Raw genomic sequence first — 13480 nt, forward strand, 5'->3', positions numbered from 1 at the left:
CCCGCCCCCATTTACCCCCTCCACGTACCCCCTTCCCTGGGCAGGAAGTCAGCCAGTTCATATCATCTCCCCATTCTGGAATGACAGACTCTAGATGACCCTGCGGCCCCAGAGCTGATCTCACTCAGGAAGTCATCAGCGGCTGTTCTATCATTTATACGTCCCCTGGGGTCGCCGATTGTTATATTATCTTCCCGAAAATAGGAAGGAGCCATGGCGGAGGACGCGTCTCTTCCCTGTGAAATGACATCCGGCGCTCTGCCAAACTTCTGCGCCCCAAACTGTTCCTCATGACATCCTCATTTGTGTTTTGCATTGTATCCAAAGAGAAAAAAAATGTAACAATTTGTACATCACCCGTCCGGAGATCTGGCGGCTGCATTCGTTTTCTTCTTTATTTTCACCCGGTGACCTCACCAGTGATACACTTCCTGTCTTAGGGTGACAACGCTCAAGGTGGACATGAATTCGTAACATTTTGTGTGAATGTTCATTTGAAATCATTAATTCGATTCGTCATCACAGAGTCAACTGATTTTATTGAACAGCCTGGACCGGCTACTGGAATGGGATCCCAGACGCATTAAACAGGTCCCCTTCGTGCCCATTACAATGTACAGTGGTACCTCGGTTCACGAACAGGAAGTTCGGCAACGTTTTGCTTCCGTTCATGATCGGGTGATGAACACAACCGCAGCCATCTTCCCCGCTCTGACACATGGGTGTGGCTTCTTGTACTCGAGATCGCGTTCTGATCGCAGTTTGATTCGGTTCGCGACCAAAATCGTGGAACGAATTAAGTTCGTGAACCGAGGTACCACTGTATATGATTTTTCCTGAGCGGCAATCACGTTGATAGTTAGCATTTGGTTCGTTCAGATAAGAAAGGAGAAAAACTTTCCATTGTGAGCCTTCCATCTTCCTCGTCAATGAAAGCGAACGTCGATTAGACGCCAAAAGAAAATCGAACAGACATTCGTGAGTGATCCTCGCTCAATGCACTGTATCTAAGGGTGAACAGCGTTGTCACCCCAAAACAGGAAGTTTGCCAGGTCTATAGAACATGCCCCACTCTCCTCTTTTCAAAACATGGGGGGGTGTTCTGTAGTCTACAGAGAGCTGGGAACAATGTAACTGATAGGAGCGAGCAGAGGAAGTTATCAGCTGACAAGGTCTGGAAAAGGCAGCGCAAAGTATGGCGAGGGCGAATGCAGTAACCAGTAGTGACCAGTCATCAGTACTCTGCATGCAGTAAATAAGCCCCTGATACGTTTTGCCTGTGACAACCCACCAAATTCTTCTACTATTATGCCAGCGCAGTGTAGCCAGTGTTGGGCTTCTGTTGAAAATGCTACTTGCCTGGTTGCTACTCACAACTGCTGCATTCGGTTCAATTGGAGGTCTCTGACCCAGAACATATACGCAGATCAATCAGGGGTCCTTATCTGCATACTTTTTTGGGGTCAGCGACACGGTATTGAGAGTAGAGGATCGGAATGACAGCCATTCCAAGGGGGGCAGCAATGGTAGAGTCCGCATTTCTCAGATGGCAGGTTCCTTTTAATGCATTATGTTGATGGCAGCGGTTAATGTTTTCACACACAGCTCAAATCTTTCCCCTTAACTCAACTCCAACATCTGTCGCGCTGCACCTTTAAGGACGCTGACAGCTGCTGTGCATGTCTGTCATTGAAGACTGCGGCCAATTTCTGGGATGACAACTCCGCAGGGCCCGGGGTTACTGTCGAGGGTCAATTGCTTTTCCCAGCAGAACGCCAGGCGGATTGCCAGTAACCCCTTAGAGGTTTAAACCACCCGGAGTGGCGTAAGTGACGGTGTACATATATACCCTGTGCACTGATGCGCATGCCACTAATTTATCGGCCCATAGTGTATATAATACAGGTTTCCCTTAGTCCCTTAGGGCCCATTCACACTATGGGCCCCATAACCTATCGGATATACTATAATATATATAGTAAATTAGTGTAGTATAGCCAATAGGTTATCGGGCCCATAGTGTGAATGGGCCCTAAGGGACTAAGATAAACCTGTATTATATACACTATGGGCCGATAAATTAGTGGGATGTGCATCAGCGGCATAGGCGGAATAGGACTCCTTATTAAACTACAGCCTTTGAAACATAATAGATCATTTGTAGCAATTTGCAACTTTTTGCAACAGTTTTGTACATAATTTTCCCGCTCTGCACCGATGGGAGTTTATCGGCCCTTTTTGTTGCGATAAAGGTCTTAAGATTATGGACCAGTATTATTTTTTTTAATTCACATCTGTGCATCGAGATACACTGAAAAAGTATCTGCATTGCACCATAAGGAATGAACGACACCACAACGTGCTGCACTTACTTCCCTGTGTTATTGTGTGTTGCCCTATACAGACAATAGTCTGAATGGGCCCCGAAAGTATTAGCCCACCCAGATCTGATACCTCTGTGTTATTGGGGCTGGGAACTACCCAATGGCTTTGTTATTTCTTTGAGATCACAATAGTGAGGACTCATGAGTTTCCAGATCTGCTGTGACCACTAAAGCTGACTTCACACTTACAGTATGTCTAAGTATGGCCGAACCTAGTGGGGGGGCTGGGGGGTATGTGCCCTGGGTGCCGATTTAGTAGGGGTGCAACTGGCTGTGTGGATGGAGAATTTCTCCCTTGGGGGGTGGAGCAACTCTGAGCCTTTGCCCCAGGTGACAGAATGTCTAGCTTCCCCACTGTGTGTGAGCATTACAACGTGTGTTAATATGTGTTTTTTTTTTATACACGTAGTAACATCGATTGTACATGGGATTTAGAGGGCATCTCACTCATTCTTACTGGGGCCCCCAACACTTGTCAAGGCAGTAAACACCATGTCTGACCATGTGCACCAGGTGTATTGAAGTGCATTGGCCACAAATGGGTCAAGTACCCTTGGTTTTGTTTTGGTGCTTTGAAGCTCATTATATATCTAAGCCCCCATCCACACATGTGCACCAACTCCCAACACTCACATGTCCATGTTATTTTACTGTGCTTGTGTTCATTTCTGAGCCATGTGTTGTCATTCAATGCTCAAAAAAGTGAAGTAGCTTCTTGCCGATTCTGGCCCCAATAGACTTCAAAGGGAGCCCCTGGAAAATCCCTGAAAAAGAGCACAACGCAAGTTTTTTACAGACAATTTTGCACCTAACCATTTCCTGACAAGGTTCACCTATTGGGAAATGTCCCCTGTTCTGCAGAAAACTCAAAATGTTGGCTTTCCCATGACTGTGTGTCAACCATAGGAAATGAATGAACTGCTCCAATGCAATGTTGGTCAATGTTGGCTTCCTGCTCTTCTTATGAGATCCTCAGTTTATGTCATACTGTGAGAAATGCAACAGGATAAAAAAGTTCCCATGGTAGCATAATGAGGTACAAATGATGCTCCATTGGAGTCCTAAGTGGTCTACTGAAGCAGAGGAGGCCACCAGGCTGTACCTAGTCCACAGCGTGGACTGACCGATTGATGTACAACGTAAATACCATCTGCATGAGTTTCCACATCCACCCAAAGCTCGTAGCATTTGACATTGTATTTACATGTGCTGGTAAGCTAAGCTCAGGGTTATGTTCTGTGTTATCAACCATTTCTGGTTTGGGGAGGCTCATCTGATGAGTGGGACCACTGGCCGGGAAGTCTTCTTTGTGAAAATAACTTTCTCCGTGGCACAAATATCTTTGTACACTCCCATACCCTCCCTTAGCTTCAACATAGACGCTCGTACATGCTGGGAATTGCTGTAACACATAAACAAAGTTGTAAATCAGTTAATGGGTCATATTGTCTTGTTTCATGACAGAACTGGTCAAACACATATTTAGCTGGACACAAAGTACACATTGTTGCTTTTACGATCCCATTAATTGTTCCAAAAAAAATCTCAATTACGCAATATTTCTGACTACAACAATACAACAATGCCCAGATTGGGTTGGCTCTCCCTACCTTTTCCTTTCCCTATCTTTTTTCTTTCTTCCCGATGTCCCATCCTCTTACCATATTACCAGGGAGTGTATCAGTCACAAGCCAAACAAGGCGTTTGCCTTGGGTGGCACTTTCCAGGGGGGCGGCACAAATTAATGAGGCGAGCTGGGCCTCACAAATCAGGCAGCCTCGGCTGCCTAATCAAGCAAATTAGGCAGGCGCTTGTTGGACCTTGCAGCCCCCTAATATGCCTAAGAGAGCTGCTCGATGGAGGAGGAAGTGGGGCCGGGACCCAGTGAAATACGGCATGGCCGGCTGACTGGAGGAGATACTGCGTGCAGCTCGTGGTTGCCCATACCCCACGATCTGACCATGGGATGTCCCGGAGGCAGGCTGGGGAGCTGCAGATAAGAGGAGCAGCACATGTGCAGGGAAATGGACCTTGCACAGCCCACCTGAGACCCTGCAGAGCCCACCATAGATCTTACACAGCCCAAAGGTGGGCTGTTGAGATCTATGGTGGGCTGTGCAGGGTCTGTGGTGGGCTCTGCGTGGTCTCAGGCTGAGACCCTGTAGAGCCCACCAGAGATCCTTCACATCCCATCTGAGACCCCGCAAAGCCCACCACGGACACCGCATAACCCACCTGAGAGTTCGGCTTCCCTGCTACGCTAATAGCGCAGCCTGTCAGAAGCTGGATAAAGCTGAATCCAGCGAATGACAGGTTACGCAAAATGTCTTAAACAGGAAGGGGTGGGGCAAATTTAGATTAGGGGGTGCCCGAGTTTAGTCTTGCCCAGGGCAGCACAAGACCTAAATACACCAATGCCTAGTACTATAAGTATTATTCACTCCTGCGTAGAGAGATCCTCAATCTGCCTCCTGTCTGACCTATATTATGGGGGTGTATTCTTTTTATACGCTAAAGGAGTCTTTCTCAACCTTTTCACCCCAAAGGAACCCTTGAATGATTTTCAGAACTCAGAGAACTCCTGCTACAAACCAATACGTTGACAGATAACAATAGCAGGCAGCCTTGGCACTCCAGGTATGGTCAAACTATAAATGCCGTCATGCCTCTGTCTCTGGGAGTCATGCCTGTGGCTGTCAGAGGCTTGTAATGCCTCATGAGAGTCTTAGTTCCACCACAACCGGAGTTTCCAGGATGCCTACCCCTGAATTAGGGGCATCAGTGAGTTAAAATTATAAGGAATGTAGCACCCCTAGAGTATTTGACACCCAAGGTGGATAATTTTTTGGACCCCCTTACATTGTTGATCAGTGGCAGGAAGAATACCTCTTAGCATTGGTGGTTTGTGGCAGGAAGAATACTCACTTGCATTGGTGGTCAGTGGAAGGAAGTATATCCACTTGCATAGGAGGTCATTTGGAAGAACGACACTCTTACAGATAGCTAAAAGATATTTTGCGTCAGTTACTTATGTAAGAGAAAAGATGAGGTGCACTACTGGTCTCGGTCCACTGGCTCTGCCCAATGATGTTGGCCCTAGAACTTTGCAGGCACCATCAGGAAGGAAGTCAGTTCACTGCTTATTCCTCAAAGAACTTCAACAAATCTCTGGAGGAACCCTAGGGTTCCATAGAACCTTGGTTCAGAAAGGATGCACCAGAGGCTAAACAACACACAGATAGCTTCCCCCTTTGTTGTCTCTGCTCCCCTAGACACAAGTATGTAGGAGGTAATAACTGCAGGTCTGTGACCTGGGGTACTTGACAGGGAAACGGGCCAGTGCCCCAGATGCCACGACTTATCAATGCCCCTTTTCCGTGGGTACCTTTGCATTGCCAGTCTTAGGTTGCCTCTGCCAAAACCAATACCCCTCTCTCTCTTTGTTTGGCAACTAAATTTTTGCCATTTGCATTGATTTATGTAAATCTGTTCACCCTCTCCGTGTTATTGGATGCTGTTGTTAAAGTCAATCTTCTTTCCAAAACCATAACTGAAGCAGAAAGAGATTTGGTTTGATGAGATGATGAATTTCAATTCAAATTCTTATTCTTTATTGTCTTCTTGTATCTTCTACAGTGGTCTGTCCCTGGAACCCAGATCTGTGGAGCAAGTCTTGTTGCACTGCGCGGAGGGAACAGTAGAATGGATGTATCCAACTGGAGCTCTACGCCTCAGCCTGGTACCCCGACAGCCTTTGGCCTCCCCGGGGTCTGGGCCCAGGCGCTTCACAGCCTGCATCAAGCCGGTGGCCACGTTCCGAGGGGCGCAGCTGTACTTGGAGAAGGAAGGGGTGCTGGAGCTACTGCTGTCGGAGACTGGGCCATCACCGCGTTCCAGGGTCCAGTGCTTCAGCTGGCAGCCCCACCAGAAGGTAGCGCTGTTTCTACAAGCCACCCCTCACCAGGACATTAGCCGACGCATCGCTTCTTTCCGATATGAGTTTAGAAGTGACTGGGATGGACAGTTAGCTCTCCCTCTCAACAAGCTGAGCACAGAAGGTGAGTCGAATGTTAACTTCCTCCTCTCTGGTGTATCGAAACCCAAGCACAAAAATGTAATATAGTGCAGGTTACTCATCCTTAGATGTGGTGGCTGCATTACTTTTCCTTTTTTAGACCCCCTTCCCTTTATTTTCACCTGATGATCCTGCCAGTTACACACTTCCTGTACTAGGGTGACAACGCTCACTCACTGTACTGTGTCTATGAAGGAGCAGTGTTGTCACCCAGGGACAGGCAACAGAGTCACCCCACCCTGTCCTATTCTCCATAACATAAGGGGAAGCTGTTATGTATTTTACAGAATTAGCTGAGAACAAAGTAACTAATAAACCTTCAGCACAGGCAGAGAGCACAGGGGTTATCATGCACTTTAAAGGTCATCCTGACCCAATATTTCAGTCCTGCACACAGTGCTTGCAAACCAAACCACATGCCTCATCCAAGACCCCAGTGGGGAAATATTCCTAACTGTGGTGGCCAATGCGAGAGGGGCAGAGTCAAGAACCTCAGCAGGTTTTCTGCACTGGCATCTGGTGGAAATGAGAATGAGGACATACCCAGAACTGAAATATGAATTTGGTTGCTTATGTAGGAGATACATTTTCCAATAAAGGATTTATATTAAGATTCTTTGGGGCCTATGTTGGCCATATACTGGTCGAATTATGGACGAGTCCTGTTGACTTGACCGATATTTGACCAGTATTTGATCCAGTCGGGCTCCCAGTGGGGAAATATTCCTAGCTATGCATAACTGTGGTGGCCAGTGCAAGAGGGGCAGAGTCAAGAACCTCAGCAGGTTTTCTGCACTGGCGTCTGGTGAAAATGAGAATGAGGACTTACCTAGAACTGAAATAGGAATTGGGTTGCTTATGTAGGAGATACATTTTCCAATAAAGGATTTATATGAAGACTCTTTGGGGCCTATGTTGGCCATATAGTGGTTGAATTTTGGCCGAGTCCCGTTGACTTGGCCAATATTCGGCCAGTATGTGACCCAGTCGGGCCCCTCCGTTTAACAAAAGTTGATTTTCAGATGAATAGTGACTATGGCCAATCAGACTGCAGCCAAACCTGCCACTGTCAGGGTACAATAGACCGTTGGGAGGGATCGAAACCTTTTTCTTGTTTAGCCAGTATGGCCGTACTGCTATTGTATGGTCATCTTCAGTCACTGATATGGATCCACATATCCCAACTATCCGGGTAGAATCCTGAAACTTTCCAGGCAGGGTACATTTGAAAAGGGACATAACTGAGACGAAGATAAGGCAATGTTTGCATACATCCGCCATACAGCAGCGTAATCCTTGACTGATACCGGCGTCCCGGGGTGCGACTCTCACTAACATTAGTAATGCAAATTTATCACAGCTTAGTGAATGGGCCTGTGCATTAGCAGCAGTCCTCTGAGGGCCAGAGAGAAGTCATCACAGCCCGGTGGGTGGGGGAGGTAGAAGTGTTTTGAAGTTTTTTCCCTCCCCCCACCCCCACCCCTTTCCCTCTCTAAACAACAGGGCAGTGTCCTGCTGGGCCTAAGGATATAACCATTAACCCCATTAATTAGCCAGATAAGAAGCGGAGGAAGGGGGCGTGCTGCCATGACAACTGACAGGTCCTTTGATTTCCACCACAGATACTTAGTCAGTCCCAAAATTAGCCAACATGCAAAGCTTTGTTTAAACACACAAACACACTCTGGTGTGTATATGGAATCTCTAGGGGTGATTGCAAACCTAAATTGGGGGTGCTCCACCAACATCCGTGTAAACTTTTCTGGGACCCCCAGCTATCAGTCCGTAATTGCTTTGGTATCTCCACAATGTGTTTTTCTGTAGAACCATGTAACATATATAGACTCCATGCCAGCCCAGGACTACCCCCTCACTTCCTGCCAGGACTATCCCTCCTCACTTAATACTAGGACTATAACCCCTTCACTTCCTACCAGGGATATCCCTCCTCACTTTATGCCAGGACTATCCCCCTTCACTTCATGTAAGGACTATCCCCCTTCACTTCATGCCAGGAGTATCCCCCTTCACTTCATGCCAGGACTATCCCCCTTCACTTCATGTCAGGACTATCCCCCTTCACTTCATGCCAGGAGTATCCCCCCTTCACTTCATGCCAGGACTATCCCCCTTCACTTCATGTCAGGACTATCCCCCTTCACTTCATGCCAGGAGTATCCCCCTTCACTTCATGCCAGGACTATCCCCCTTCACTTCATGTCAGGACTATCCCCCTTCACTTCATGCCAGGAGTATCCCCCTTCACTTCATGCCAGGACTATCCCCCTTCACTTCATGTCAGGACTATCCCCCTTCACTTCATGCCAGGAGTATCCCCCTTCACTTCATGCCAGGACTATCCCCCTTCACTTCATGTCAGGACTATCCCCCTTCACTTCATGCCAGGAGTATCCCCCTTCACTTCATGCCAGGACTATCCCCCTTCACTTCATGTCAGGACTATCCCCCTTCACTTCATGCCAGGAGTATCCCCCTTCACTTCATGCCAGGACTATCCCCCTTCACTTCATGTCAGGACTATCCCCCTTCACTTCATGCCAGGAGTATCCCCCTTCACTTCATGCCAGGACTATCCCCCTTCACTTCATGTCAGGACTATCCCCCTTCACTTCATGCCAGGAGTATCCCCCTTCACTTCATGCCAGGACTATCCCCCTTCACTTCATGTCAGGACTATCCCCCTTCACTTCATGCCAGGAGTATCCCCCTTCACTTCATGCCAGGACTATCCCCCTTCACTTCATGTCAGGACTATCCCCCTTCACTTCATGCCAGGAGTATCCCCCTTCACTTCATGCCAGGACTATCCCCCTTCACTTCATGTCAGGACTATCCCCCTTCACTTCATGCCAGGAGTATCCCCCTTCACTTCATGCCAGGACTATCCCCCTTCACTTCATGTCAGGACTATCCCCCTTCACTTCATGCCAGGAGTATCCCCCTTCACTTCATGCCAGGACTATCCCCCTTCACTTCATGTCAGGACTATCCCCCTTCACTTCATGCCAGGAGTATCCCCCTTCACTTCATGCCAGGACTATCCCCCTTCACTTCATGTCAGGACTATCCCCCTTCACTTCATGCCAGGAGTATCCCCCTTCACTTCATGCCAGGACTATCCCCCTTCACTTCATGTCAGGACTATCCCCCTTCACTTCATGCCAGGACTATCCCCCTTCACTTCATGCCAGGACTATCCCCCTTCACTTCATGTCAGGACTATCCCCCTTCACTTCATGCCAGGACTATCCCCCTTCACTTCATGCCAGGACTATCCCCCTTCACTTCATGTCAGGACTATCCCCCTTCACTTCATGCCAGGACTATCCCCCTTCACTTCATGCCAGGACTATCCCCCTTCACTTCATGTCAGGACTATCCCCCTTCACTTCATGCCAGGACTATCCCCCTTCACTTCATGCCAGGACTATCCCCCTTCACTTCATGTCAGGACTATCCCCCTTCACTTCATGCCAGGACTATCCCCCTTCACTTCATGCCAGGACTATCCCCCCTCACTTCATGCCAGGACTATCCCCCCTCACTTCATGCCAGGACTATCCCCCCTCACTTCATGTCAGGACTATCCCCCATTCACTTCATGCCAGGACTATCCCCCCTCACTTCATGTCAGGACTTCCATGTTTTTTCCAACACAAAGAAAAATGCCAGCAATTAGTTTTTAAATGGGTAGTTGTGTAAGAAAGTTTAGCCCTAAAAACTAACTTCAAATTCTACTACCGAGGCTCGGCATCACATGTGGGCATTACCTAGGGTGGTCCAACTAAGAACTCAAAATATAAATAGATTAAACTTCAACTTTAACCGTTGTCATTGTAACTCAGTTTTTCTCAATTTTTGTTTTGGTAGGTGCCTGCCGCCCTTGTAACGACACAGAAATCCTTATGGCTGTCTGCACTAGTGACTTTGGTGAGTAGACATCCCCATCTTGTATAGTGTTAAAGTGAACCTGTACTTTGCCCGTACTAGGATAAGCAACAGGTACTCTTTATGGAAGGAACCATAGGAAATGTACATTCACCTTCTCACGACCTTATGCTGGTGGCACCCCGCTTGAAATTGCTGTGTTCCGAACTTACACAGGGCTGTGCACGCTTTCTCCTCTACCGTATGGCAGCATTGGGGCGACTGATTGGCCACTCTAGTATCAAGCATTCTATTGTGGGTAGGCAAGGAGAAAGTCACATTTGGTCCCCAATGGATGTTCTTCATCCAGTCTGGTGCCAGATTGGGGTGCTATTGAAGTAGAGTATAAAGTCCTTATGGCCCTTCCTGTATTATGATACTTTGCCTACTATGGGCAAAGTACAGCTTCAGTTTAAGCCAAGTTCTGATGCCATAATGAAATTATTTTGCCCACTGAGCGTAAAAAATGTTGGATGCCTCGCTTGACAGGAACAAAGACTATTGTCCCCTCTCTCCCGTGACAGCCTGCATACATTTTTATTACAGCAAATACTGGCCGAGGGAATTTTTTAAGAATTCCTACACATTAGCTACAAAGCGAATTGTCCTTTGAAGGGCTGGAGGGCTTTGAAGACCAACGTTATCTCATCTCCAATCTCAAACTGTGCCGCCAGTCCACTTAAAAACCGATTTAACTTGAGTTGTCAGGCATTTATGACAAAACCCTCCAGCATGAGTAGCATATTTTGTAGTCTTAACTCATGGGCTTGGCTTGGCTTGACTCAGTGGAATGCAATAATGACTTAGTCAAGCGTTGAGTCCATTCCCAACCCCCTATCGCCTATTTTCTTCTGCACTCTTACTTAAGCCTCCTTTGCCCCCTGCTGAATTCTAATAAAGAGTGAATAGAGATTGTCTGTACAGAAGGGGAGGGGGGGTATCTGCGGAGACTCAGTTTCCTTAGCAATGCAGCCTGAGGGAAAGGCTTAAGCCTTCTGCGTAGGCCTTAGGTCGAGATGTCCAGGGATGGTCATGCTAGAAGTCTCAGGTTTTCTGGGTTTCATACTAAAAGAGAAATTGTTTTAGGCTTAGTGTTTTCCTTTATTTTTGTTTAAAGTAGATGTAAATCCATTCGCTAAAATCTCAGAGAAGCTGTAAGGTGTTAATAGAATTTCCAAAGAGATTTCATTTTTTTTTTATATTAAAAATAATACCTACTGAATCTGCTCTGAAGGTCCCTGTTCAGGTCTTTTTCAGCAGGTATTATATGCTTATCCTGCTTTGAAAGTTCTCGGGCACTTCCTGTTATGGAGTGACAACTGTCTCCCCATTCTTCACCAGTCACACTCCCGCATTGTCCCTCTCTCACACAAGCTCCTGATAGACACTGGAGGTGGCTGTGTTGGAGCATTTGCCACCATTGTCACTACCTGGAAGCTGCTCCAGAGCAACGATGTACAGCCAGTGCTGGAATAAGTGCATGTAGACAGGAAGTGGCTGAAAGGGGCTGCAGGAGCTCAAAAAATGAACATAGGTGAAAACAGTATTTTATGTTGAGCATATCAACATATCTAAATCTTGACATTGATGTGCTCACTTGCTTTTCTTCTCTCCGCAGTTGTGCGTGGCAACATCCGAACGGTGCTCAATGATGAGGACATGCAAGAATCTGTCATCGCAGTCAGCGCCACGAGGGTCTTTCGCCAGAAGTTCACATTGTTTCAGGCCCGAGGACACTCTGTAAAATCACTTGGAAATATTAAGACACCTCTCAGCTGCGGGGTTCGGCCAGGACCAGGCAGCTTTCTGTTTATGGGATGGGTACACTTTGGTGACGCCTGGCTAGGCTGTGCCCCTCGCTACAAGGACTTCAAGAGGGTATATGAAACAGCAAAGGAGACCCATGAAAACCCATGTGAGATAGCACTAGACTGAGGTTACTATGACAATTCGGGACATTGTTTGATCTCAACAGAAAGGAAGGAATAAATATGATGGCTGGATAGCCAGTTGCCCATCAATTCAATCTTCAGTAGCTTGTGGGATCTTCACAGCTTTCAGGAATCCAAGGCCAACGCTTCACACCAGTGGGACTCTTCTGGTCTCCAAATGTCACCCCTGCTACAAGAGTCTTGAAAGACTGGGCAGTTTATGGAGCCATCCTTCAAAGTCATGCTAGATTGTGATCCAAGGTTGTGCAGAGTGACTCCAGCTACTGCAAAAAAAAAAAAATTACCTCCGGATTATCTTCTGGGCTTAAACCAACCAGAAGAATCTACTTAAAGCCTAGAATTAAGTCAAGATCTACCATTTCCAGTTATGTGAAATACCAAGCGATGGAGAAGCCAGGAAACATGAAGCCTTCTTCAGGACCAACTCCTTTCCTTCTCACAATTTGCACTCCTAAAGAGACGTTAGAGAGAACTGAGCCAGTTCTTATATTCCCTCTATTTGTTAGGGAGTACGTTATTGCTTATAGCCACATGTGACCACCTCCGAGATGGTGCGGTTGCATGTATCTCCTCGAAACCTAACGGCAGCTTAAGACGAACACTGAACCTATTTTGCGTGTGCCGAAGCCCTCAGCATCCATGTAGCACTCTCTCTTCTTTGTGATTTAACCAGTATTAAATGAAAGCTAAAAAAGGGAAAACGGGACACTAGAGTGTGGACAGGCCATTGGTCGGCGGGGCATTCTGGGAGTTCAGAATCGGTAGCATAACTGGGATATCGAGCAATATCATTCCCCCACTGCTTTAAACTGGAGTTACTGTGGCAGTGGGGTGAAGAGGATATTTTTATAATCCCACCTTCTTTTTTTGAATGCGCTCCTATGAATACTTTAGCTTTAAATAAAAAGAGGACCGGTCATTCACCATCGACTAAATTTTATAAAAATGCATTAGTCTTTCACAAGAGGAAATAATCCTAACTGCCCATAATTTATGGCAATCTTATATGGTCATTAAACTTAAATGGACTTGTGGTGTAAACGTTATTATCAAGAAAAGGAATTTTAAAGGGTAATTGCACTTTCTCAATCAATGTGAAAAAATGAAATGCCCCCCCCCCC

The 13480-nt window shown here is 46.9% G+C and overlaps 1 protein-coding gene across 1 annotated transcript in view; it reads left to right on the forward strand.

Annotated features, from left to right (window-relative positions):
* The window catches only part of METRN (meteorin, glial cell differentiation regulator), a 17231-nt gene extending 4831 nt beyond the window's left edge, over positions 1-12400 (forward strand). The window contains exons 2-4 of the mRNA XM_018571790.1: positions 6021-6442; positions 10351-10410; positions 12026-12400. Of these exons, the coding sequence (XP_018427292.1) occupies positions 6021-6442; positions 10351-10410; positions 12026-12342 (799 nt within the window). The 3' untranslated portion in view covers positions 12343-12400. The remainder of the gene's footprint in view (positions 1-6020; positions 6443-10350; positions 10411-12025) is intronic.
* Positions 12401-13480: the final 1080 nt, after the last annotated feature.

Source organism: Nanorana parkeri, unplaced genomic scaffold (genome assembly GCF_000935625.1).
Source record: "Nanorana parkeri isolate BGI_ZX_2015 unplaced genomic scaffold, ASM93562v1 scaffold1837, whole genome shotgun sequence".
Classification (NCBI taxonomy): domain Eukaryota; kingdom Metazoa; phylum Chordata; class Amphibia; order Anura; family Dicroglossidae; genus Nanorana; species Nanorana parkeri.